We start from the raw sequence: 23,256 nt of genomic DNA, 5'->3' as shown, positions 1-23,256 counted from the left end.
CTGTCATTTGTTAAGTCACTTGTAGCTTTATTTAAGAGACAAAACTGACAAAGTAAAAATTCTGATTGAATAAATAATATCTTGCCCATTCTTGCTGCATACAAACTTTGAGGAACCGAAACCTGGAAATGGGGTGTAACTTATTTTAAGAACTGAGAGAGAAAATTAGGTTTTGATATGAGCTTTTTAAAGCACAAAATCCCGTGGACCATTGCTAGAATACACTAAAATATTAAGGATAATTAGGTTAGACACGAGGAAAAATTGGAGCCATTAATTTAACTTTCAACTATAATCTCTAACAAACTGTTGGGGCACTGTGGCGCTGCCGGTAGCCTCTCAGTCACACAGCTCCAGGGTCCTGGGGTTGTGGGTTCGAGCCGTGCTCCTGGTGACTGTGAGGAGCTGTGTGTTCTCCCCATATCTGTGTAGGTTTCCTCCCACACTCCAAAAACACACGTCGGTAGGTGGATTGGCAACTCAGAAGTGTCCGTAGGTGTGTGTCGCCCTGTGAAGGACTGGCGCCCCCTCCAGGGTGTGTTCCTGCCTTGCGCCCAGTGATTCCGGGTAGGCTCTGGACCCACCGCGACCCTGAACTGGATAAGGGTTACAGACAGTGGATGAATGATATGCTTTACTCTCAACATCTAAAATCATTGGGATAAACAGGATGTCCAATGGCCACCAGCTGTTCCATGATCCCCGAATCCCTACATTTGGTTCAGTATTGTCTAAAGAAACCTCCAGTTATATCAGTGTGTGTTTACATTAAAAGCAGCTTGTTTCTTTTCCCTCTAAAGAACTGATCACGTGTTTGCTGCCAGAGGATTATTCCTGCCCTGAAAACATTGCAAGAAGACACTGTCCTCAAATTAAAAACAGAATAAAGACATCAAGACATAAAGCATGGTAGAAATTATTCCCTTTATTACATACAGGATTCAAGGTGGTCAGAGAGATGCCCGAATGTTACAGGTAACGTTACACAGTACTAGACGCGTGCTACAGACAGATGTACAGGGTTTTACAGTTCATTAGAACTAGGTTAATCACCATGAATACCTCCTTCCACATAAGACAGCGTAAGGGCCAACAGGTACACGTCTACACGTCACCTGTGTGTCCTGAGAGAAGGTGTGAGGGGTGTGTTCCTCAGAGGAGCAGAGGACTCCAGGTCATATCCTGGAGGTTAGAAATGGCAGGTGAGGATTTAGATTACTGAAATTCTTACTAGTGCTTTTGTCGTTCTGATGTGCGTCAGATCCTAAACCTAAACGCAGGGGCTCTAAGCACAGCCTCCCTCTCAGTAACTGCGCCCAAATAAGGTGTAGAACTGAGCCGGTTCCTTGCCGCTGACACACATCTGCCCTGGTTTCATGGTCTTCAGAGGCTGGAAGGGAATGCACAAGCTCTTTGCTCCCATTGATGGCGCTCCTGGTTCCATGTCCTGATCCCTGGGGGCAGTCAAAAGTGAAAGGGTTAGGGTCAGAAGCAGTGATGTCTATAGCCTCCCTGAATGTTATTTCACCCCACAAATAAACTGAGAGATACAATATGAAATGGTCCTGCATTTGATAATGATAACGTGCAATTATTTGTCATTGTACAATGTACAACGAAATGTGTCTTCTGCATTTAACCCATCTTTGGCAGCAAACACACACCCAGAGCAGTGGGCTGCCATCCCTGGCGACAGGGGAACATTTGGGGGTTCAGTGACTTGCTCCTGCCGGTCCTGGAAATCGAACCAGCAAAAAGCCCAGTCTCTAACCATTAGGCCAAGGCTGCCACCAGTTGGACATTAACTCTGAAATGTTCAAGACTTTACCAGGAGGAGCTGTGTGTGTGTGTGTGCGCGAACGCAAACACCCTCGACATCCGTTCCGGACATTACCCGGACTCTTAGGGCCCTAGTAAAATATGTGAGAACGGAGCAGGAAATGTTCTGGAGTTTCTGCTGCACAGGCTCTGCTCCACGCTTAAAGCATGCAATTCATCTCTCACCGTGAGAACACATCTGACACAGAACATCTCCCACTGTGCACTGCATGTGTGAAAGGACCACTCTGGGATATCTGCAGAACCCATAGACCCCCTAGACTGTGAAAGAGGCATTATAGACGTGTTCGGTATTGAACCAACACGGGATGCACTTTGTTCCATATTTCTGAGGTTGGACTATCAAGACGGATGATTTGTTTGAGACAGAAACAGTGCTGAGTGTCTGTGTCACTCTGTGACCTGCCTACCTCAGACCCTCTTTGGTTGAGGGTAGGCTCCAATGGCCTCTAATTTGTATTCTCTGGTTTATTACGGGGCGGCACGGTGGTGCAGCAGGTAGTGTTCTCCCTGTGTCCACGTGGGTTTCCTCCGGGTGCTCCGGTTTCCTCCCACAGTCCAAAAACACACGTTGGTAGGTGGATTGGCGACTCAAAAAGTGTGCGTAGGTGTGACTGTGTGTGTCGCCCTGTGAAGGACTGGTGCCCCCTCCAGGGTGTATTCCTGCCTTGCGCCCAAAGATTCTAGGTAGGCTCTGGACCCACCGCGACCCTGAACTGGATAAGGGTTACAGATATTGGATGGATGGTTGGTTTATTACGGTTATAAATGATACGAGATGCTATCTTTCATGAGTTTATCTGTGTTGAGTTCGTCCACCCACCACCCTGCCTCAAAACTGTTTATGATGATGTGGCATGTAGGTGTTTCAGGTCGCAAGAAAACATCAGTAGAAACAGTTCAGTACCAATGGCATGAAATATGTTTAAATATAATGTATGGTAGATGTTACAGTCACCTAGTCTCTGTTCCTCAGCTTAACCCCACTTTTCTACGGCCAGAGAAAAAAAAATAGAGCTGTAGAGTCTCTTACTTGGCTGTGGTCTTTTTAATCCAGTCCTCGCACTCGATGCCTCCACAGAAGGGAATCTGCACAATCTGTGAGACATCAGTAAAACAGTGAGCCGTTACAGATTTCACTCAAAAGGAAAGATCATAGCAAATCCCAGCTTTGGCATCATGGTATTCCTGTACCTTTCCCTGGTCCAGCTCGGTCTGAAACTGCTCCATAGTGTCTGCTACTACCATGTGTCCCTTGAGATCAGCAGAAGCCCTGAAGTGAGAAAGAAGAGAGAAATGCTTCTAAAATACAAACAAGACTTATTACTTTTAGTTAAGGAGAGCTTGTCATGTTTAGCGATGGATTATAGGATCCTGTAAACTTGAATACCTTTTGAATAGATTTTCCTGGATGTCTTCCAACAGGAGCTTAATTCTGTTTTCTACATCTGCCTCAGGGAGAACAATCTTTTCTCCCGTGTCCCGCCTCACTGCCACACACTGGCCATTCTTCAGATCCTTCGGCCCGACCTCCAGGCGAATCGGCATGCCCTGGATTCAAAACATACAGTGTTTATGTCACTTCCAAAATCACCACAGCATAACAGAGAACCATCCGAAGACAGCATCCGCACCTTCAGCTCCCAGTGGTTGAACTTCCAGCCGGGTGAGTAGTTGTCTCGGAGGTCAGCCTTCACCCTGACGTCAATCTTCTGCAGCCTGGAGAGATACTTGGAGCATTGAGCCAGCAGCAGCTCCTTGTCAGTTTCAGGTAAAGACGCTGTAATTCCGCAAGGGATGATAATCACCTGCGAACGCACACGGTGAGAAGTTGAGGAGAACCTCAAAGTGGCTTTGAATGATTGATATTAAGGGGTAACTTTATCCTGTACCTGAAAACAGGCCACCCTGGGGGGCAGCACCAGGCCCATGTTGTCTCCATGGACCATGGTCAGGACTCCAATGGTGCGGGTGGTGATGCCCCATGAGTTCTGATAAGCCAGCTGCTTCTCGCCAGGCTTCTTGGGATCCTCAAAAGCGATCTCAAAAATCTTGGAGAAGTTCTGACCAAGGTGGTGGGATGTGGCCCCCTGAGAGAAAAATAGAGAGAGGTTTTGCATCAGCTGTGTTTCTGGTTCTCTACAGGTCAAGAAGATTTGGAACTGTACTGTTTTTAAGAGTACAATGTTGTTAACATGTAACAAACGTTTTCTTCTGATTTTTGATTTTGGACTTTCTAATTATCCCTAATGTTTTGATTTTTTGGTCATTGCCCTACATCACACGCAACAAAAGTTATTTACTTTATTTATCAGCACTGTTTTTATGTGTAGTATGTGGAGTTAGCATCAACCGTTGGCAATGAGGCGGCTAACATCAATGCATGGAAAAAAAAATAAAAAATTAAAAAAGGAAGAGATTCAAGGACACTGTGTTTTCAAAGCCACATATAAACATTTCTGTAACTCCAGTGTGTGACTTTTTAAAACAAGGTCTGAATATCTGTAAAACATCCAAATCAAATATTGTTTACTTTTATGTGTGAATGTGAGATGCATTTACTTTTTTATTATTTTATTTTTTCCCCCTCATTTAAATTTTTGGTTGGGTTTTCCTCACAAATCTTTTTTTTGAGGTTTTTAAAATTTTGAGGTTTTTAACATTGTCTTTGTATTTAGCCAAATGAAGTGTTTAATTTTAATGAATTACTTTTCCAGTGTGTGCAATCAAACATTGTCCATGATCAGCAACATTTACTAGACATCAGTAAGGGTTTAACATGCAGCTGACCCCACTCTGGCCACCGTTCGACCCAGAGACTTTCAGCTGACTGTGGCCTGGCCTTGACTTTAAACGATACATCTTTTAAATTCTACTTTTTGCACTTGATACAGTTTTTGTACCTAGCAGATGTTGTGTGCTACGCAATAAAGCAATCTTATCTGTATGTGGCTCTTCTACAGACTACAGCCAGTGCAGTTCTGCAGAGCTGTTCTGTTCTGTGCAGGAGAATCAACTACAGATTCTGCCATACATTCAAATGCAAACTTTTCAAAAGATGAATGGCAAAGCTCAGCAGGTGAAAAGGTGATCATTGGCTGGCCTTAGCTGGCGCTAGTCCTTCCTCATGGGGTTGGTGTGTGTGCCTAATATTCATGGCCGCTCTGCTAGTGAGTACAGACCTGAATGGCTCTGCCACTCGCTGAGATAAAGGCCTCTACTGTGGTGGTGTAATCTCCTCCTGCAAACTTCTCCTTCTCCGTCTTCCGGCCCTTTACCACAGGGATAGCCAGCAGCTCCTCGTACACCCGCGCATAAAGGTCCAGGATCTGCAGAACCTGCTCACACACACATGCACAAACAGTGTGAGGCAGTGGTCAAGCACAAAAACAACAACATTAGTGCATCAGACCATTCACCAACCTCCTCGGCAGCCTCCTCCTGAGTGGCGAAGGCTGTGTGTCCTTCTTGCCACAGGAACTCTCTGGTCCTCAAGAAGGGCTGGGGGTGTTTGAACTCCCACCTCTGACACAGGGGAGAAAAAAACGATAGCAATTTTTTGTGTTCAACATATTGTCCAAAAATAATTGCGATAAATTGTATCATTGCCATTTTAAGCCCATTCTATGCTGCTGACATTGTCATATTAAAATCTAAAAGCCTAATAATGGAATTACATCACTTTAAAGAGCAATGAGCTTATAGCAAAAACAACCTGTGATCAACTGGCCATTTTCTGAATTTTTGTCTGAAATTATATACATTTCCAAAGTGTCAAAAATTGGTATCAACATAAAAAGCACTGCAAATATAAAGGAGAATACAGCCCAAGTGCTGAGACTAACCACAACGTTGCACCACTGGTTGAGTTTGATTGGCAGATCTCTGTGGGATTGGACCCACTTGGCATAGGCGGGGTACATCACTGTGAAAGAGAAGGAATTATTAATGATGCAGAAAGAGAAGTGTACACTGAGGCATTCCATTTGAAGCCACACAGAGTCACGTGTCAACTGCAGGAGGCGTTCTCACCCGTCTCACTCGTGGGACGCACAGCAATGGGCTCAGCCAGCTCAGTCTTCCCAGACCTCGTCACCCACGCGACCTGGACAGAAACACAGGCTAAAGACCTTCCTCCAACCTCTCCTCACTTCGCTATACTGACTCTTTACTAGAGCTTCCAAACCTCAGGAGAGAAGTCTGCGATATGAGACTTCTCCTTCTCCAGAGCGGCCTGAGAGACGAACATGGGGAAGTAGCAGTTCTCCACTCCCAGCTTCTTGATCTCCCGGTCGAAGAAGTCTTTGATGCCTTCCCAAATAGCGTAGGCCCAGGGTCTCAGCACGTAGCAGCCGCTAATGTCGTAGTACTCGATCATCTCAGACTTCGTGATCACCTGGGGATAACAAAATAAACGTTCAGAACTGTGCAACCCCATTCCAACCTCCGTTAATCACATAGAGCGGTTTCTGCAGTGCTGAGCCTGGAGTAGCAACAGCTCAGTGGAGCATTACAATGATTTTGAAGCTGGTGTTTTATGGTGAAAAATAATACCTGGTGTTGATTTTATAAGAATAAATATCATGTGACTAAATCACCATGCTCCTAGTTTGATTGTTGTTGTTTAATACTATTTTGTGCATAGGGTAGGACAAGTATTCAATATTAATATATATCGCAATATAAAATGTTACAATAACAATAACGATATCAGAATTATATTGCATCGACCAAAATAAAGAAATATATCGCGATATAAATTTGCCTGTATCGTCCAGCTCTATTTGTGCATACCCTGGACTGATTGGACCTCTCTCAACATGCACAGCACTAAAGAACCATCATAACTTGCCAAATACACCATACATCAGTCATAGTGCAGTACCTGAGAATACCAGTCGGCCAGGTTTTCCTCCTTCTTTGCCTCAAGTCCTAACCTGAAGTTAATGAGAGAAGACAGATGAGAAGTTTAGCCTGCTATCGTTGATTGTTTTTGCAGCTTTAGATTAGCAACCAATCATAACCCTGCATTACTGCTGAAATCACAAGTCTTAAGGCTGGTTGAAAATTCTGCGTAGATCCATGTAAACATCACAGCGCCTGTGCATTAACATGCGTTTTGTATCCGTATTGTGTCTGGATTTACTTTGACCAGATTCTGTTTACACTTGTCGTTAAAATGTGTCCCCAGTCTCAGCCGATGAGTCTGATTTTACTTTCCCTGGTTTTCCATCCTTCCTCTAATCGACTGTAAACACATCTGATCACAGCGTGTTATGGGGGTATTTATGCCTGGGATTTCACGCTGATGAGAGAAATCTGAACCCACAGTCGACACAGGGACATTTGTGTGGATCTGTGCAAAAGAATAAACCAGCCTTTTCGAGTAAGACTCCTTCTCTGGTTTTTGTTTATCGTATTGTACCTCATGTACTAAACTGTCCTCAAGCACAGCACAGTCTGAATGAAGACGTCAGACATGAACGCAGTGTTTGAGATTTCGTTTTGGAGGTCAAAACCAGTTATGGCTGCACTAAACCAACAGCACAACTTTCTCAAGCCTCCGTATTCTAGCTCTCAGGCTCCTAGGTACAAAACTTAAAATCTCTCTAATACCGCGTCTGTTTCTTGGGCCCCTGGCCATCTCCCGCTCCTCCTGCCCCGCTCTCCTGACCCTGTTGAGACTTCTCTCCTCCTTTTTGTTGCTTGCGGCCACCGCCGCCTCCTCCACCCTGTTTCTCGGACGCGTTCTCTCGCTCCTTGCGGCTCTTGTCCTCTGAGCCAGTGTGTCCAGGGGCTCCTGGGGCACTCACGGGTTTGTACTCCTCCCCAGTGAGCGCTTTGTACTGACCCTTCAGCTCCAGCAGGGTCTTCACTGCTGTGTCCACCTGCTCCTGTATCATGAAAAGGAGGGAAATGTAGGAGGTTATGGGTTTTGTCGTGGTCACATTGGATCAAGAGAAAAAAATCTAGATTAGAATACATGCAGTTTAAGGTTTCAGCAGAAATGATGGCAATCTATGCATCTACCTTAGAGGCCTTCTCTGCTTTGAGCCGTCTCACTTGCTCCCCCTGCTGGGATACCTGAGCATACAGTGCCTGAGCCTGAGGAGAAGCGCTGGACTGTGGTGGAGCAGGACTGGCCTGCACAGTAACTGGTCCAGCGCTTGGAGCCACGCCGGGTTTGTACTCCTGTCCAGTTTTCTGCTTATACTCAGTCTTCAAAGCCAACAGCTGTTTCACAGCAGCATCCACCTGGTCCTTCAAACAGAAACATATACATCATCACCTGCCCGTGAGCAAAAAGATCCCAAGGCACAACTTAATTCAGTGAAAAGACAGACCTTCTGAGCTTTCTCTGCCTTCAGCTTCCTCACGAGTTCACCCTGCTGAGCCACACGCTGGTAGATGTCCACCGCACTGTTGTCAGCTGCGCTGCTGTTGATGGGCTGGGGAGCAGACTCTACCTTGGCCGCTGGAACTGGTGCAGCATGAGCTGGAGGAGCTCCTGGCTTGTACTCCTGACCTGTAACCCGCTTATACTCTGCCTTTAGAGCCAGCAGCTGCTTCACAGCAGCATCAATCTGGTCCTGGAGAAAGGATACATAGACAATGACTTCTTAAATACATCAGCGACACAACAACCAAAAAATCAATATTAATAAGCGCCAACATCGAGATCCCCATCTGTAAATCGTCTAAATCCAAACATACTTATGGATCCAATATTATCCCCACGAACAGAACAAATCCATCACAGTCTTCTGTGGAGCTCAAAACCAACGCACTGCCCAATAAACTCTTCACCTTTCACACTGTTTCAGTTTTAGGTTATTTTTTTGTTATTAAAAGGAATAATTCCCAAGTCCAGTGTACGATTGTGAACTGTATTCAGGTTGAAGAACTCACCTTCTGTGCTTTCTCTGCCTTCAGCTTTCGGACCACCTCACCCTGCTCTGCAACCTGTCCATGTAAGTCAGCAGAGGATGAGCTGGATGAAGAGGTGGGCGGTGGCTGAGCTTCAAAGAGTTGAGCCATCCCTGGCTTGTAGTCCTGACCTGTGAGTTGCTTAAACTCAGCTTTAAGAGCCAGGAGACATTTCACAGCTTCTTCGATTTTCTCCTGCACAATGAAAGACAGACACAGAGATTAACGCAAACGTAAATGACACTGTCGTTTAAACTCAGACAAAAGCAATCCTCTGACAGAGAAACTTACCTTCGGTGCTTTGTCAGCCTTCAGCTTCCTCACCACCTCCCCTTGCTCAGCGACACGGGTAAAGGGGCAAGGTGAGGACGAGGGGCTTGGGCTGGCGGCCACGGGGACAGGGCTTGTCTGTACAGGAGATGAAGTAGGAGCGGCCATGCCAGGCTTGTAGTCCTGCCCTGTCGACTTCTTAAACTCTGCCTTCAGGACTAAGAGCTGCTTCACGGCTGCTTCTACTTGCTCTTTCGGAGCTTTGTCGGTCTTCAGCTGCCGGACCAGGTCCCCCTGAGTCACGATGCTGGCGAACAGAGCAGAAGCGTCTCCTGAGGGAACCTGCGCTGGGCTGGAGGATGGAGCTGGGGTGGATTTGCTTGGAGAGGCAGCCTCAGCCTTCACCTGAGAAGAGGCAACCATAACGCGTGTTACTGTCACAACACGACCGAACACAAGACGCCAGGGAGATCACGGATGAATGGTGCACTCACAGGTTTAGTGGCTGGCTGGCCCTTGCTTTTGTCCTTGGAGCCAGCAGTGGGCATCTCTTTGGTGTGTCCATCCGGGATGTAGAGCAGGACACAAGGACTCTCCTTACAGCTGTGAGGACTAGACAAATCGGTCAGATTGGTCATCTATAGTTTAATACCATAACAACAAGTGGCAGGCAACACTTCGGCTGAAGGTCTGGAAGCTAATATTTCAAACGGCCTACCCGGAAACACTGAAACACACCCTGGAACACGCCAGTCCTTTGCAGGGTGACACACACTCACACCTATGGACACTTTTGAATCTCCAATCCACATATCAACGTGTGTTGAAACCCACATGGACATGGGGAGAACATATAGCCTAGTTATCTGAAGTGGGGTTCGACCCCACAACTCCAGGACACTGGAGCTGTACCTACAGCGCCACCGTGCTGCCCCCGGCAGTGTTTCCACAAACAAGTTATTTTATTAATCAGTAAGAACTGTTCTGTCTAGGGTGTGTGTGTGTGTGTGTGTGTGTGTGTGTGTGTGTGTGTGTATTTACCTGACTGGCTCATATGGCTGATCACAGATGTAGAAGCCTCTCCTCTGCAGCTGGATGATGTCTCCCTTCTTCAACTCCTTTAGGCACGGGTCTCCCAGCATCATCTCCTCTGTCTGCGAACGCCCCACAGAACACACAGGTGTTAGAGAGCACTGCAGACACCCCCAGTGTTTACAGGTCTATCAGTGGTTTTAAACTGTTAGTAACAAATCAGAGTCATCTGCCAAATTTAGTTTTAATCTTAGTCTTTTGACTGAAATGTGTTGATTGGTTATTATTGGGTTTAGTCTAGTCCTGGTCATTAAATTAAAACAACAGCCTAAATTTAGCCATTTCTCATACTAACATTCATAAACAATAGCTTAAAATTTGCACTTAGGAACCTTAACATCCAAAATTACGGAAGGAATAGGGCCACGTTTTTGTTCAAATACAATGTGCATTTATTTAACATGCCCTATGAAGGACTGGCGCCCCCTCCAGGGTGAACTCCGTCCTTGCGCCCAATGATTCCAGGTAGGCTCTGGAACATTAACATTTTAAATGCACTGCAGAAAGCATTGTAAAACATGACTGAGATCACAGCGTGTTATGGCGGTATTTATGCCTGGGATTTCACGCTGATGAGAGAAATCTGAACCCACAGTTGACACAGGGACATTTGTGTGGATCTGTGCAAAAGAATAAACCAGCCTTTTCGAGTAAGACTCCTTCTCTCGTTTTTGTTTATCGTATTGTGCCTCATGTACTAAACTCTGGAGAAACTGTCCTCAAGCACAGCACAGTCTGAATGAAGACGTCAGACATGAACGCAGTGTTTGAGATTTCGTTTTGGAGGTCAAAACCAGTTATGGCTGCACTAAACCAACAGCACAACTTTCTCAAGCCTCCGTATTCTAGCTCTCAGGCTCCTAGGTACAAAACTTAAAATCTCTCTAATACCGCGTCTGTTTCTTGGGCCCCTGGCCATCTCCCACTCCTCCTGCCCCGCTCTCCTGACCCTGATGAGACTTCTCTCCTCCTTTCTGTTGCTTGCGGCCACCGCCGCCTCCTCCGCCCTGTTTCTCGGACGCGTTCTCTCGCTCCTTGCGGCTCTTGTCCTCTGAGCCAGTATGTCCAGGGGCTCCTGGGGCACTCACGGGTTTGTACTCCTCCCCAGTGAGTGCTTTGTACTGACCCTTCAGCTAGAATTGTAGCCTAAAAGTGACTATGCCTGGAAACGCACTGACCACAGCCTCAGAAAACACACAGATGGAGCAGGACTCACCTTGCTGTTCTTGTTGATGTAGTCCTTAAAGTTATCGTCCTTGCCCAACACAGGTTTGTTGATGAGGTGCTGGTAGTTGACACACACTGCGGGGATGAGGGGTGCTTTGGGGGTATCGGCCAGCCAGGTGATCTTGGTGGTCTTCTTATAGTCTTTGTTCTCTAGGTTCAGACGGCCTTCCAGAGATGTGATGGCTCCACTGCTGTCTCTGCAGAGGGCACGGTACAAATGTCAAGGCCTCAGTGCACAGTGTATGAACCCCTTCACAGTTAGGCATGTCTTTAGTTAGAAATAAACCACATGGACCACTTGACAATGCTAAACAGCACTAAACATGTGCAAATCTAACAGGGGCTTTATCTGAAGGGTTTTACTTGTGGATTTTGGTGACGATGATGTTCCCCCAATTGATGAAAGTCACAGTCTCTCCCTCTGTGAATGTCTCAGCATCAGCACCCTCCACATACACCTTCGGTCCATACCACACTGTCTTCATCCCCACGTCTGCGTTCTAAACGGAGCAGAGAACCACACTCACAGCTTAGCGTGCTCTGATATTCCCGAAAAGCTTGCTGCTTAAAAAAGAGCAACAACCTTAGACACAAAAAGGGCTGAACCGAAGCTGTAGTTCTGCTAGTTACCTTTGGGTGTTTGGCTGCTTCCTTCATCTCCTCCTTGGCTTCGGGAATGGAAATGGTTATGGCCTGTGATCTTAGAAGGGCAGTGAATCTGGGAGCGATGGGATCGATGACCTACAGGGAAACAGACAAAAAAGAGAGAGATTATGTGCTTACAAGACTTAAAAACAAAATCTAAACAACAACAAAAACTTGAACAGAGTAACGATGAAACAGAAATAAGGAGGGGGAAGTGTATAAAGAGAGAGAAACAGAGAGAGAGGGATGAAGTGCATGGATGTGTGTGCTATACTGAGTTTTCCACCACAAGAAGCATTCTAATTTAGACAAGCTGTGAGTAATCAGTCACAAACTAAATGAGTACGACTGAACACACTTCAGTGAGATGAAGTGAGATACTGTGGAGTACAGAAACTGCCAGGAGCTGTATGAAAGGAGGGAACCACACAAATAAATTGGCAAATACATTGGGGGAAGCCAAAAGGAGTAGCAACAGCAGGTCTCATCACAGAAAACTGTGCTGTAACAGGAGATCCAGCCCTGAAAGTTCCGGTAAACAGGCCACTGATCACTTCAGAAAAGGTATGATAGATTTTCAAGTCCTTGTTCAAATTGCCCCATAGGGTTAAGACTCTAGACTTCATTGTTGATAAAGATTTCGGCTTCGGTGACAACAGAGCTAAATCAGAGTTGGGGTCATGGTTCAGAGAGACAGAATGAGAAGAGCAATGAAAAACCAACAGAGGAGAGGAATTCATAGAAAGAAAGAGAGAGGGAGGAGGGCGAGGAGGAGGTGAACGAGGACAAGGAGGAGTACCTTTTTACAGCTAACTGGCAGCTTGGAAACAGAAGAGTGAGATGCACTTTAATGTAAAACACTCATGTAGAGCTCAAGAGGTCAAAGACAGGTCAGGTAAGACAGAATGGAAAATGTTCTTGAGATGCATTCTTTCTTTATGAGCCCTTAATACAGCGCGGCCTGCATCCTCCTATGTCAGCTCTACGGACTCCAGCTGCACGATCCAAGATCAATAAACCTGAACTCAGCTGTATAAGAAGTGATTTTAGTGATGCAGGATGACACTGGGATTATACTGGTACTGGCAGAGGCCCTCTTTAAATTTATTAATTCATTAAAAGTGCATTTTGTCCTTTCTTTGCTGTTGTGCCCCAGGCTGGAATTTTAAAACGGCCAGTCTGTACGACTCTATACCTGGTCAGTCAGGTGTAGTAGCAGTTGCAACTATAAGCTGCGTTCCAAAGCCTAGGCTGCGCTGTGATGTCACCAGAAAGGTCCGATCTGCCTCAAAGCACTAACACGACTAAATTAAACATATTTGAATTGTATTTGCTCATTAATATTGTCCTGCAAATAATACTATTTTAAAATAAATTAAAAAATAAAATACTAAATAAAAATATACATACTTCCATTCTGTAATATGACAACAATCTTATTGATTAAATATGGTGTAGAGACAATTATTTAAATGAATCAATTATAATACACTTTTCAAGGTAAACCAACTCTGCTCCTGTAACTTCTGAAGCTTCGTTTTTTTCACCACGTCTTGTTTATTTTTCTCCAATTGTGGGAATTGTGGGTAACTGAGGGCCATGAAGGATACGTATGTTGCACTCTCCGAATGTAGGCTACATTTTTAGGCTGTACACAAGGGATCGTTCACGTCGGAACTGCTTTCTATGATGAGCCGAGCTTGGCCGCAGCCTAGGTTTTGGAACGCAGCTATAGTATCGTACAAGCCGGCCATTTTAAAATCCTGGACTGGAACCTGGATCCAAGGTCCGGATTTGAAGACCTCTGTTTTACACACAGCAACAGCATCAAGAACACTAGAAAGGAGAGGTCAGTGAAGATATAAAACTGAATTTGGATCACAGACCATGCTCCAGCTCAATCTCTGAGATATTAAACAGAGCTCCACGTTTCCAGAGAATGTAGTTCCACTGCTTCACAGCTCTAACACCATGTCCTAGCTGCCAGCGAAGAAAGAGTGTGGCAGGGTTAACAACAATTATAAACCGTACAGATGTCTACAGCTGCTTCGAATGTTAGCGTGAGATCCAAAAACATAGTTTCCAGGATAATCCCTCATTTTAGGTGAAGTCTCAAGTTGTTTTCAGATCCGTCAGTAGCTGATTTAAGCTCAGACTTTGAGCTTGTGCAGTAGATGTAGTGTAACGTGTCACGTCGCTCTGGTGTTGCTCGCTTGCAGCCAGGACGCGGTGTGAGAAGTGCAATGTGTACAGGCATGCACACACTCTGTGGCTACAGGTTTTACTTTTTGTGTGTTAACATTTTTTTTTTTTTATTAAATCACTAACGGTAATGTTTTTAACAGATACGAGAACAGCTCACGATCAGAGAAAAGGCAACAACGCACAGTGCCTCCTTTAATAGTGTGTTTCAAGGTAAAATGCTGATGCAGGGGGGCAAGCACCGCTCAATGTTCAAAATATCTCCCACTGTTTTATATTTCACCATCTTCTACTTCTTCCAAAGACCTTGGTTTAAGCACCAAAAAACATCTACACTAAAGAGCCATGAAATGACTGTTAACTTCAACCAAAGGGGAGTGGGATGGGATGGACTGGAAGCTGCCGAGCAGAGCGTCTGAGCCTGAGACATGCACTGTGTGAGAAATGGGATACACATGATGCAAAACACTTCTGAGAGAGTACTGCCTCCTTACTTTACTCTGCTAAATCACAGCCAGTGACTCTGTGTTAGAATCAAACAGAGGAACAGCTGTGGTAATATGAGAGACATGAAGCCTTTGCTTTCAAAGAGCAGCTGGGGACTTATACAGGCCTAAGAAGGTGCAAAAGAAAGAATGGATGAAGGGGACAATGAGACAGAGGGACAGAGAGGGGAGGCAGAGCCATGCATGGACAAGAGCAAGTGCGAAGGAGAGAAACTCCAGGCAATGTCAGTGTGGTTTGAAACTTGCCATTTTAGAGAACCCTGAGTGAATGGTGAAAGGAACCAGATGTGTAGAGTAGTCACTGTCTCTAATGGTGCTATTCCACTGCATGGTATGTCCACTACTCAACTGGACCTGGGTAAATTTTCACTACCACTGTCGTCTCAAAACACCGTCTCTAAGGGGAACAGTGGGATTTGGAACAACAACAACAACGGTGGCGGTAACGTTAACCAGTGTTTACTCATGGTGTATCGGCGTGTTGTTGTTGTTTGGGACTGAACACAGCTCCGTCATCAGTTCAGACAGATCAGTAGAGTTTGTTCCTTCCTTGTTGCAGCGTCCAGCTCTCGCTGGATTCTTTCGTCAGCAACCGATCCAAGAAGCGTTTGAACCTCTTTAAAAGATCACGGTGTAATTACGAGCTGCCGTCGTGAGTCGGATAAAAACAAACGTGATCTCTGCTGCAGCTAGAGATTTTATGAATGGAGAGTTGGTGCTGGACGTCTGCGTTGCGTGGCGTAGAGTGAAGCCTCTCTCTGGACAATCAGCGAAAAAAAAAGCAAAAAACCCGAGTAGGGTCCAGTAGAGTAGAGCATGTAGCGTGCAGTGGATAAGCACTAATACCATGACTTCAGACACATTCTGTTTAGACGTAGTGAAGATCAATGAGTCTTTACCTTTTTGTTGAATGACCAGATCTTATCCCACTCCATATTGACCACAGACCTGGACCCTCCCTGTTTGAGGACGACAAGAAAATAAGACAAAAAAAATAACCCCACAAAAATAAAATGCATTAAATACAGTACAAAAACATCCATGTACCTGAGCTGCGATGAACTGCTTGAGCCCCTCCACGGTCATTCCTCTGCGCAGGACACCTCTGACTGTGGGGAATCGGGGGTCATCCCTGAGGGAGAAGTACAGAACACAGTGTTTTACACACTTCATACCTCTACTTCAAGTCTGAAAACAGGGAAATGCTCTGAGAGAACTCACCAGCCGTCCACATAACCCTGATCCACAAACCAGGTGAGCTTCCTCTTGGAAAGAACCGTGTTGTTCAGATTGAGGCGGGCGTACTCCCAGATGTAAGGCTTACGCAGCCGCAGAGCATCGATCACCCAGTAGAACTGCTCATCTCGATCGTGGTACTCAGTGGTGCGAAGGGCATGGGTCACACCCTCTATGCTGTCTACGATGGGGCAGGCAAAATCATACGTGGGGTAAACCCTGGAGGAAGAGAAGGGCCGGGTCGGTAAGTGCAAAACACAGATCAGGTCCTGTTTTCTGTCACACTACAGAGTGAGAGATTTCCTTAGACATCAGAGGTTTGGAAGAGGTGGAAGACACTGACAGAAATATATGGTCACTTTGGAAAAACATTAGCCACAAGGAACAGAGATCGAGGTGAGGGAAAAAGCATCAGCGTCGTCTTTGTTGCTTTTCTACGCTTCCCAAAAAGTTACATGGTGCAGATTCTGTGGTGCTGAGCCTGGAGTAAGAAAGACAGATGCTCTATACTCTCCCTATTCCAGCTCAGCGGAGCATCACAATAAAACCACAGTAAAAAAAGGACCCAGTAATGCTTTAATGTAGATGTGATGAGAGGAATGACGTAGAAGTTGATCACACTGGAGTATCACTCCCATCTTGAATGACACACACTGATTGTCTATGTGTGAATACAATTGATCGACGGCTGTGTTCATGTTAATTGTTAATGAGTCACTCCCTGATATCCCTAGTTTGTGTTTTTCTGTGTTCATTTACTTGTAAGTGCTGCCAGTGCGGGGGTGAGGGGCGTTCTTGCAGCGGTAAAGCGTTGGATCACGCATACAGCCATTGTTGGAGTTCATGTCGATCTTCGCTCTCATACAACACGTCTGACCGAACTCTGTGCCTTTCTTCATCTCCTCCCACATCTGCACGTTCTTCTCCACCGCTTACAATGCGAAGAAAAAAAGAAACAAGGAAGAAAGAGAAAATATAAATATCTTGTCAGTGGAAGGGAGGGATTTGTTGAACTTTATTCACATTCACTGATAAACCCAAGCGCTCACAGTTGTTGCGGTGGCGTGACTCGACCCTCTGCTCTCTCTCCTGCTTCATGACGTCAGGGGGCGTGTCATCGATGTAGGCCTTGCCCTCCCGCAGCAGCTGCTCAGCCAGACGCTGGATAGTGGGGAAGTGGTCACTCGTGTAGGTGAACTGGTCTGGCTTAATCTGCAGCATGGCCACGTCCTCCAAGATCACCTGAGGACCACAGAAGAACTATAAACATACGAGCTCAGGCTTATCCTGAATGTTTAATCAGGTTTATTTATTTATTCATTTGGTAGGTTTTGGTTTGGTATTATTATACTTTTGCTAAATGTTGGCTATTGATAAAGGAGAACTGCAAAATGTTGCAATGCTCCGGGTTCCCAAGAGAAAATATGAAAACTCGAAATTACGGCTCAAAGCTAGGGCTGGACGATACGGTCAAAATTTATATCACGATATGTTTCTTAATTTTAGTCGATACGATATAATTCTGATACAGAGCAGAGGGGGCTCTGCTCCATCTTCTATTCACACTGTGAATAACTTTGTGCAAATGAAACTAGGACTGGGAAGACTCCCCCTGGCACTGAGGAGTGCACTGATACAGCAGTAGGAAACAGTGCCATACGCTCCATACCTTCTCAAAGTCCTCCTTCTCCTTCTCAGGGTTGGTGTCGTCGAAACGCATGATGAGCTTGCCCTTAAAGTTGACCTGATAGTGCTGGTTGAGCAGCGCAGCCTTTGCATGGCCGATGTGCAGGTAACTGCAGACACAGACACAACACAGAGCATGTTACGTAGTCCAAACGGAGAAACCCAAGTCCACAGTACTCAACCATTTCCTCTGTACAGCATTTGGAGGTCACGCACCCACTGGCCTCAGGGGGGAACCGCACCACCACTTTGCCCATCTCGGCTCCAGGCAGCTCCACAAACTTGCCCACGTCTGGTTTCTTCTCCTTTTCCACTGCCTGAAAGACAGGACCAGGACATGACGATGGCCACAGCACAACTGAAGCTGAGCAGGGTCTTAAACATATTTACTTGAAAATGTTCACTTTTTTTGGGAATGGTGCCCCTCTGAAAGATTATTCAAGTTTGGAAACGACATCTAAACTTAAAGCTGGAGTGGGTGATCTGTCTTTAAAACAGCTCGTTACATTTCTTGGAATACTATTACCACACCTACAGCCATCAAATGCTCTGATGCTCCATCAGCTGCGACTGTGATTGGTGAATAGATAAAGAGAGATAAAGAAGAAACGAGTACCACCGAAGTGCTGTAAGACTTACGGCAGGCTGACCGGTTGTGAGCTTGCTCGCCCACTTGCTGCCCACATCACTGAAGGGGACCTGAGAGCTCAGGAAAGAGAACCAGCGGCACACATGAGGAAAAGAGCCTGGCTTAGCCTGCCACTCTCCGCATCCTGTAGAACAATGAGTAAACAAACCTTCACATTTCATGACGATTAAATCTGTGCATGTGTCATGAAAAGCATTACCTGGGTGTTATGAAATATTAATGATGTGAAATAAAGTGCTTTGCACTGCATGGTACCAACACTATTCAGCTCTACTCTCTGTTTGGTCCCTGGTTCATTCTCCACTCCCACAGCTCCCCCCTTGAAATGTACCTTGTGTCGTCTAAAACAAACCCCATCTCTAAGGGGAATAGTGGGCTTTGGAAACTACAACAACGGCGGCGGTAACGTTAAGCGGTGTTTACTCATGGCTTGTATTGTATTGCCTGTATTGGCTTGTTGTTGTTGTTTGGGACTGAACACAGCTCCGTCATCAGTTCAGACAGATCAGTAGAGTTTGTTCCTTCCTTGTTGCAGCGTCCAGCTCTCGCTGGATTCTTTCGTCGGCCACCGATCCAAGGAGCGTTCGAACCTCTTCAAAAGACCACGGCGTAATTTTACAAGCTGCCGTCGTGAGTCGGATAAAAACAAACGTGATCTCTGCTGCAGCTGGAGATTTTACAGATGGAGAGTTGGTGCTGGTCGTCTGCGTTGCGTGGCGTAGAGTGACGACTCTCTCTGGACAATCAGCGCTCTGCAAGGTTTACACCCCACGGTTTAGTCCCTACTCGACTCGCTCTGAACCACGAGAGAACAGCCACTAAACAAGAACCCGCTTCCAGAACCAGGACCAGATTAAACTAACGTAAAAGTGGAAAAACCGAGCAGATCCCGGTCGAGTAGTGTAGGGACCATGCAGCAAAAGAAGCACCATCATATACCCTCACCTTTAAGAGCAGCCCAGACACAAAGGTCGGCGAGTGTGAGGCCATGGCCCACCAAGAATGTACGCAAAGAAAGAGCTGCGTCAAGATCCCTCAGAGCAGAAAGCAGGTCTGACTGAGCACTGATACGTCGAGCGCTGAACTCAAGCCAGTGGTCTACCTACAGGAGAGAGGGACAGAGTTATTCACAGCCCTTACAAACCGCTTTAGGCTTATTTTTATACAGCGCTGAGTGAGAGCACGTCTCTGTCCTCTGACCTCAGTTTGTTCCATCATGTTGGAGCCGTACAGACCCAGACCGGGAGCCACGCGAGCAAGGTAGCGCGTGATGGAGTTCACATCACTGAACTGCACCTGACTGAAAAAATGAGTGAAAAACAACAAAAATTAGACACAGAACATGGTCTAAAGAAAAGCTCCTGGATTAGTGCTTAACACGTCATCATCAGGATACTCACTCAGAGACATGGAGCTTGGTGTCTTTGCCTTCCTGCACAGAGAGAGGGACGCTGCCCTTCACATGCTCTGCTGCCAGTAGCGCCCCTGCAGGCAGACAGTGGAACAGATATTAAAACACTGGGAAAATACTTTTTTCATAAATTTATGAAATAAAATGTTAGGACATATACCATTAAATGGTTAAATAGCTCAGAACGACGCAGGGGTCTGTTTTTGTTTATGCACCATTTTCACAATCTCCTGTACATCAAAAGGGCAAATCTTAGTGGGTCCCATGTGTGTTGAACATGGGCTATTCGTGTTCAGGATGAGCATGGCCATGCGTACACTGATATGTTTATATGGCTCCATCCCAAATGGTTCCCTTAGCCCCGTGTAGTGAGGGATGTAAGCTTTTAAATAACAGCCTCTACACCCAAGCACTGCACAATACGTTTAACACAAGTCCATTTATACTCAGCTCTCACTCTCACGGCTCATCTTCTGTTATCCACTGCATTATTTTGGAGCAGAAGCTGTGGTTTCAAAGAGGTGCACACACTTGCTGACCCAAGGGATGGACAGAAGTGTGTGGATTAAAAAAATAAAAACCCACCACTTTTCTGGATATGACAAAGCAGCAGCTGCACACAGGCCGCAGAATAGGATGATTGTTGGGCACTGATTCAGATCAAACACAGAAAGCTTTTGATGTGCCACACACCCCTTTTTTATAACTGCTTGCCTGCAGCTGGAAAGCCCCACCCCACAAGCTGCGGGATTGGTTCCTTAGGTGTGTGAGGTATAAAACCCTTTCTGTCTGAATCTGTGTTTGGAAACCTGAAGTGGAAATGCTCAGCCACAAAATTGTTTCAAATTTAAACACTAAAACCATACAATATTTATGCTAGTGTTAAATGAGTACATGCCAATGAAAAATTAATTAGCATACATGTACGAAAAATGTGGTCTGCAGTACAGAAATACATTATGTTTATGTAAGGTATGTATGTACATGTAGTACTATGTTTATAAATAGTACAGTGGTATTTAATTAAGTTATAAACACCTAGGGTGACCAGACGTCCTCTTTTACCCGGACAATTTCACAGGGCGGAATTTCACAAACGTCCGGGATTTTTGTTTTTCTAGAGTTTACATAGAATTTCGAGAAGCGTTTCGTTCAGTTGAGTGTTTCTTGAGTGAGAAGGGGGCGTGGTGAAGTAGCCTAAAATCTTCTGATTGGACGGTCTGACTGTAGAGCTACCGTTATTGGTCGATAACCTTCTCTGTAAACGTTTAATTGTCCCCCCCTTGGGCAAACAACAGGTCCCTGTTGCTTTTTTTCTCCTGTGTTTTACATTATTAAGATGATTACAACCTAATTAACAAGCACTGATAATGATAATTTAATTCATATTTATTTACAGTTTGTAAGGGTAGTGTTCTTAAAGGGGTTCTACTAACGGGTAAACACTGGATATACACATATTTGGGGATCACTTCAATGGCAGTAACTTATAAATCTGTAATTCTGATGAACAGAGATGAGGTTTTCATTTTTATTTGATTTTTTTTTTTAAGTACGCTGACCACATTCGTCTTTCTGCTCGCTTGCATCAGCCAGTAATACCGCTTCCGAACAAAGGGTGGCGCCACTGCAGGCGAGTGTGGCTCAGTCACACAGAGGTATATTTAGAGTACATGCCACTGCAGAAATCGCAGCACGTTTTTCCTGCAAAACCAGCCTTTAAGTTAAACTCAACCCCTAATTAGAGTGGTGGGAGACTTCAGGAACATACTCCCCAGTCTCTGGAACACACACACACACACACAGTTATCAATATCTGAATGACTACACGAGGCTAGAGCAAGTTCTTAACCGAATGAGCCGTTCCACCTTAAACGGTGCAGCGTTGCCACTCTGGCACATATATCCCCGGCACGATTTAAGGTGGAACAGACCACTGGAAGAAGAATATGCGGCAGCAACGACGTAACCAGGCGTTGAGAAAACCCTAGGGCGAATTGACCGTGAATTTAAAGCCTGGGTGGAGACAAGCCGGGGCTAAACGCACACAGACAGACGAGCACAGATGCCACGACAGCACGCCGACTACACACTACCACCCTCCACACCAGAGCACACCACCAACTTACAGCACACACACACCAGAGATACACACAGGCGGGAGGCTCCTTACCTAGCGGCGGGTTGTTGGTGTTGATGGTGAGGTTTAAAGCCATGCTGCCTCCGCTTTCTCTCCTGTCTCTCTCTGTCCCCTGCTCTGAGACTGAGGCAGAAGCGCCGCCTGCTGCCTCCAAACCCGACAAACCGACCCCTCCGCTACACTTCCGCACTACAAGGGATCAAGGGAGCTGTGTTCCAAATGGCCACCTATCACTACAGAGTGCACTATCACAGGGAACTAAAAGGATGACAGAGTGTGCTGACTCTTCCTACGTCATTTACTCACTACATAGAGCACTTTTAGATGGAACTTAAATGATTTTTGTGTGTGTTCTAGTTGCACACTTACTACTACTAGCTAGTTTATTAATATGTAACATAGTTACAAACTTGTGTAAATATTGTATATACTAAGAACAATTCCATAATCAATACTTAGACTCAATATGACCGTGTCCAAAATGTGTCCTATTCACAGTATACATTCATCCATTATTTGTAAGCGCTTATCCAGTTCAGGGTCGAGGTGGATCCAGAGCCTACCTGGAATCATTGGGCGCAAGGTGGGAATACACCCTGGAGGGGGTGCGCCAGTCCTTCACAGGGCAACACATACACACATTCACTCAACGTGTGTTTTTGGACTGTGGGAGGAAACCGGAGCACCTGGAGGAAACCCACGCAGACACTAGCTGTGTGACACTACCTGCTGCGCCACCGTGCCGCCTCACAGTATACACTACAAGTATATTGTATATTGTGGTGCATTATGGGATTGTTTTACTACAATGAAAATTTTGCACTATTTGGAAAGGGTGCCACAGTCGTGCTCCAGGGATTTGGGGAATTGGGATTGAACCCTGCCTCAGGACACTGTCTGTGTGGTGTGTTCTCCCTGTGTCTGTATGGGTTTCTTTTAGATGCCTTGCTTTCCTTTCCTCTGCTGATATATTAACTGATAATATCAGTATTTTTTTAATACCTGCTTTTCAGCATCTAATCAAGTCTCAAAGGGTACATTTATATTCCACTCACTTTATTCACTACAGAATCATTCTGTTTCTATTCTGCATCTGATATCATTTTAATGGTGACTTTAAATGAAATATGTGCTACAGCTTATAGTGATTTATATTTTAAAGGAACACTCTTTAACAGTGCACTGTGTTGAAGAGAGTAGTGCGGCGCACTGATAAAAACTTGATCTCAATTTTTAAATAAAATTTTATATTTAATGTCTCCCTTATTGTGGACAGTTTTATTTCCAGTACCAAGGTTAACACTTTGTTTCAAGCTAACGAAAGCAAAGCACTACAGATTTTCTCAGAGGCTTTGTAGTTTTATGCTTTCACATAAAAAAGTAATCTCACTCTGTGGATACTGTGCTGAGAGCCCAAGCAAAAGCA

General features: G+C 45.4%; 1 protein-coding gene and 2 non-coding genes across 3 annotated transcripts; all 3 read right to left on the bottom strand.

Moving 5' to 3' along the window:
* Positions 1-914: 914 nt before the first annotated feature.
* Positions 915-22,000, bottom strand: eprs1 (glutamyl-prolyl-tRNA synthetase 1). The gene is made up of 34 exons (XM_066674824.1): positions 21,864-22,000; positions 19,680-19,764; positions 19,480-19,579; positions 19,225-19,381; positions 18,270-18,403; positions 17,847-17,947; positions 17,614-17,740; positions 16,994-17,186; positions 16,704-16,875; positions 15,930-16,163; positions 15,756-15,840; positions 15,608-15,667; positions 11,986-12,096; positions 11,719-11,855; positions 11,345-11,552; positions 10,078-10,190; positions 9,531-9,648; positions 9,058-9,441; positions 8,749-8,961; positions 8,184-8,429; positions 7,870-8,100; positions 7,456-7,733; positions 6,725-6,776; positions 6,026-6,235; positions 5,872-5,944; positions 5,685-5,764; positions 5,263-5,364; positions 5,022-5,177; positions 3,732-3,929; positions 3,474-3,647; positions 3,230-3,390; positions 3,034-3,112; positions 2,873-2,937; positions 915-1,454 (listed from the first exon to the last, which is right to left on the bottom strand). The coding sequence occupies exons 1-34, from the start codon at positions 21,904-21,906 to the stop codon at positions 1,304-1,306; spliced, it is 5,031 nt and encodes a 1,676-aa protein (XP_066530921.1). The 5' UTR covers positions 21,907-22,000; the 3' UTR covers positions 915-1,303.
* On the bottom strand, positions 7,275-7,405 carry LOC136671061 (small nucleolar RNA SNORA47). The gene has a single exon (XR_010795680.1). It is a non-coding gene; the product is annotated as a small nucleolar RNA SNORA47 (small nucleolar RNA).
* Positions 10,839-10,969, bottom strand: LOC136671050 (small nucleolar RNA SNORA47). The gene has a single exon (XR_010795679.1). It is a non-coding gene; the product is annotated as a small nucleolar RNA SNORA47 (small nucleolar RNA).
* Positions 22,001-23,256: the final 1,256 nt, after the last annotated feature.

The sequence above is a fragment of the Hoplias malabaricus genome, chromosome 1 (genome assembly GCF_029633855.1).
Source record: "Hoplias malabaricus isolate fHopMal1 chromosome 1, fHopMal1.hap1, whole genome shotgun sequence".
NCBI classification, from domain to species: Eukaryota; Metazoa; Chordata; class Actinopteri; order Characiformes; family Erythrinidae; genus Hoplias; species Hoplias malabaricus.
This window is presented reverse-complemented; position numbering and strand designations above follow the sequence as displayed.

Coding starts and splice junctions, on each gene's coding strand:
- eprs1 (XM_066674824.1), bottom strand. CDS start 21,906: ATGGCTTTAAACCTCACCATCAACACCAACAACCCGCCGCTAG. Junction 19,765..21,863: donor CACCAACAACCCGCCGCTAG/GTAAGGAGCCTC, acceptor GTCTGCCTGCAG/GGGCGCTACTGGCAGCAGAG. Junction 5,945..6,025: donor TCGCAGACTTCTCTCCTGAG/GTTTGGAAGCTC, acceptor GTTTCTGTCCAG/GTCGCGTGGGTGACGAGGTC.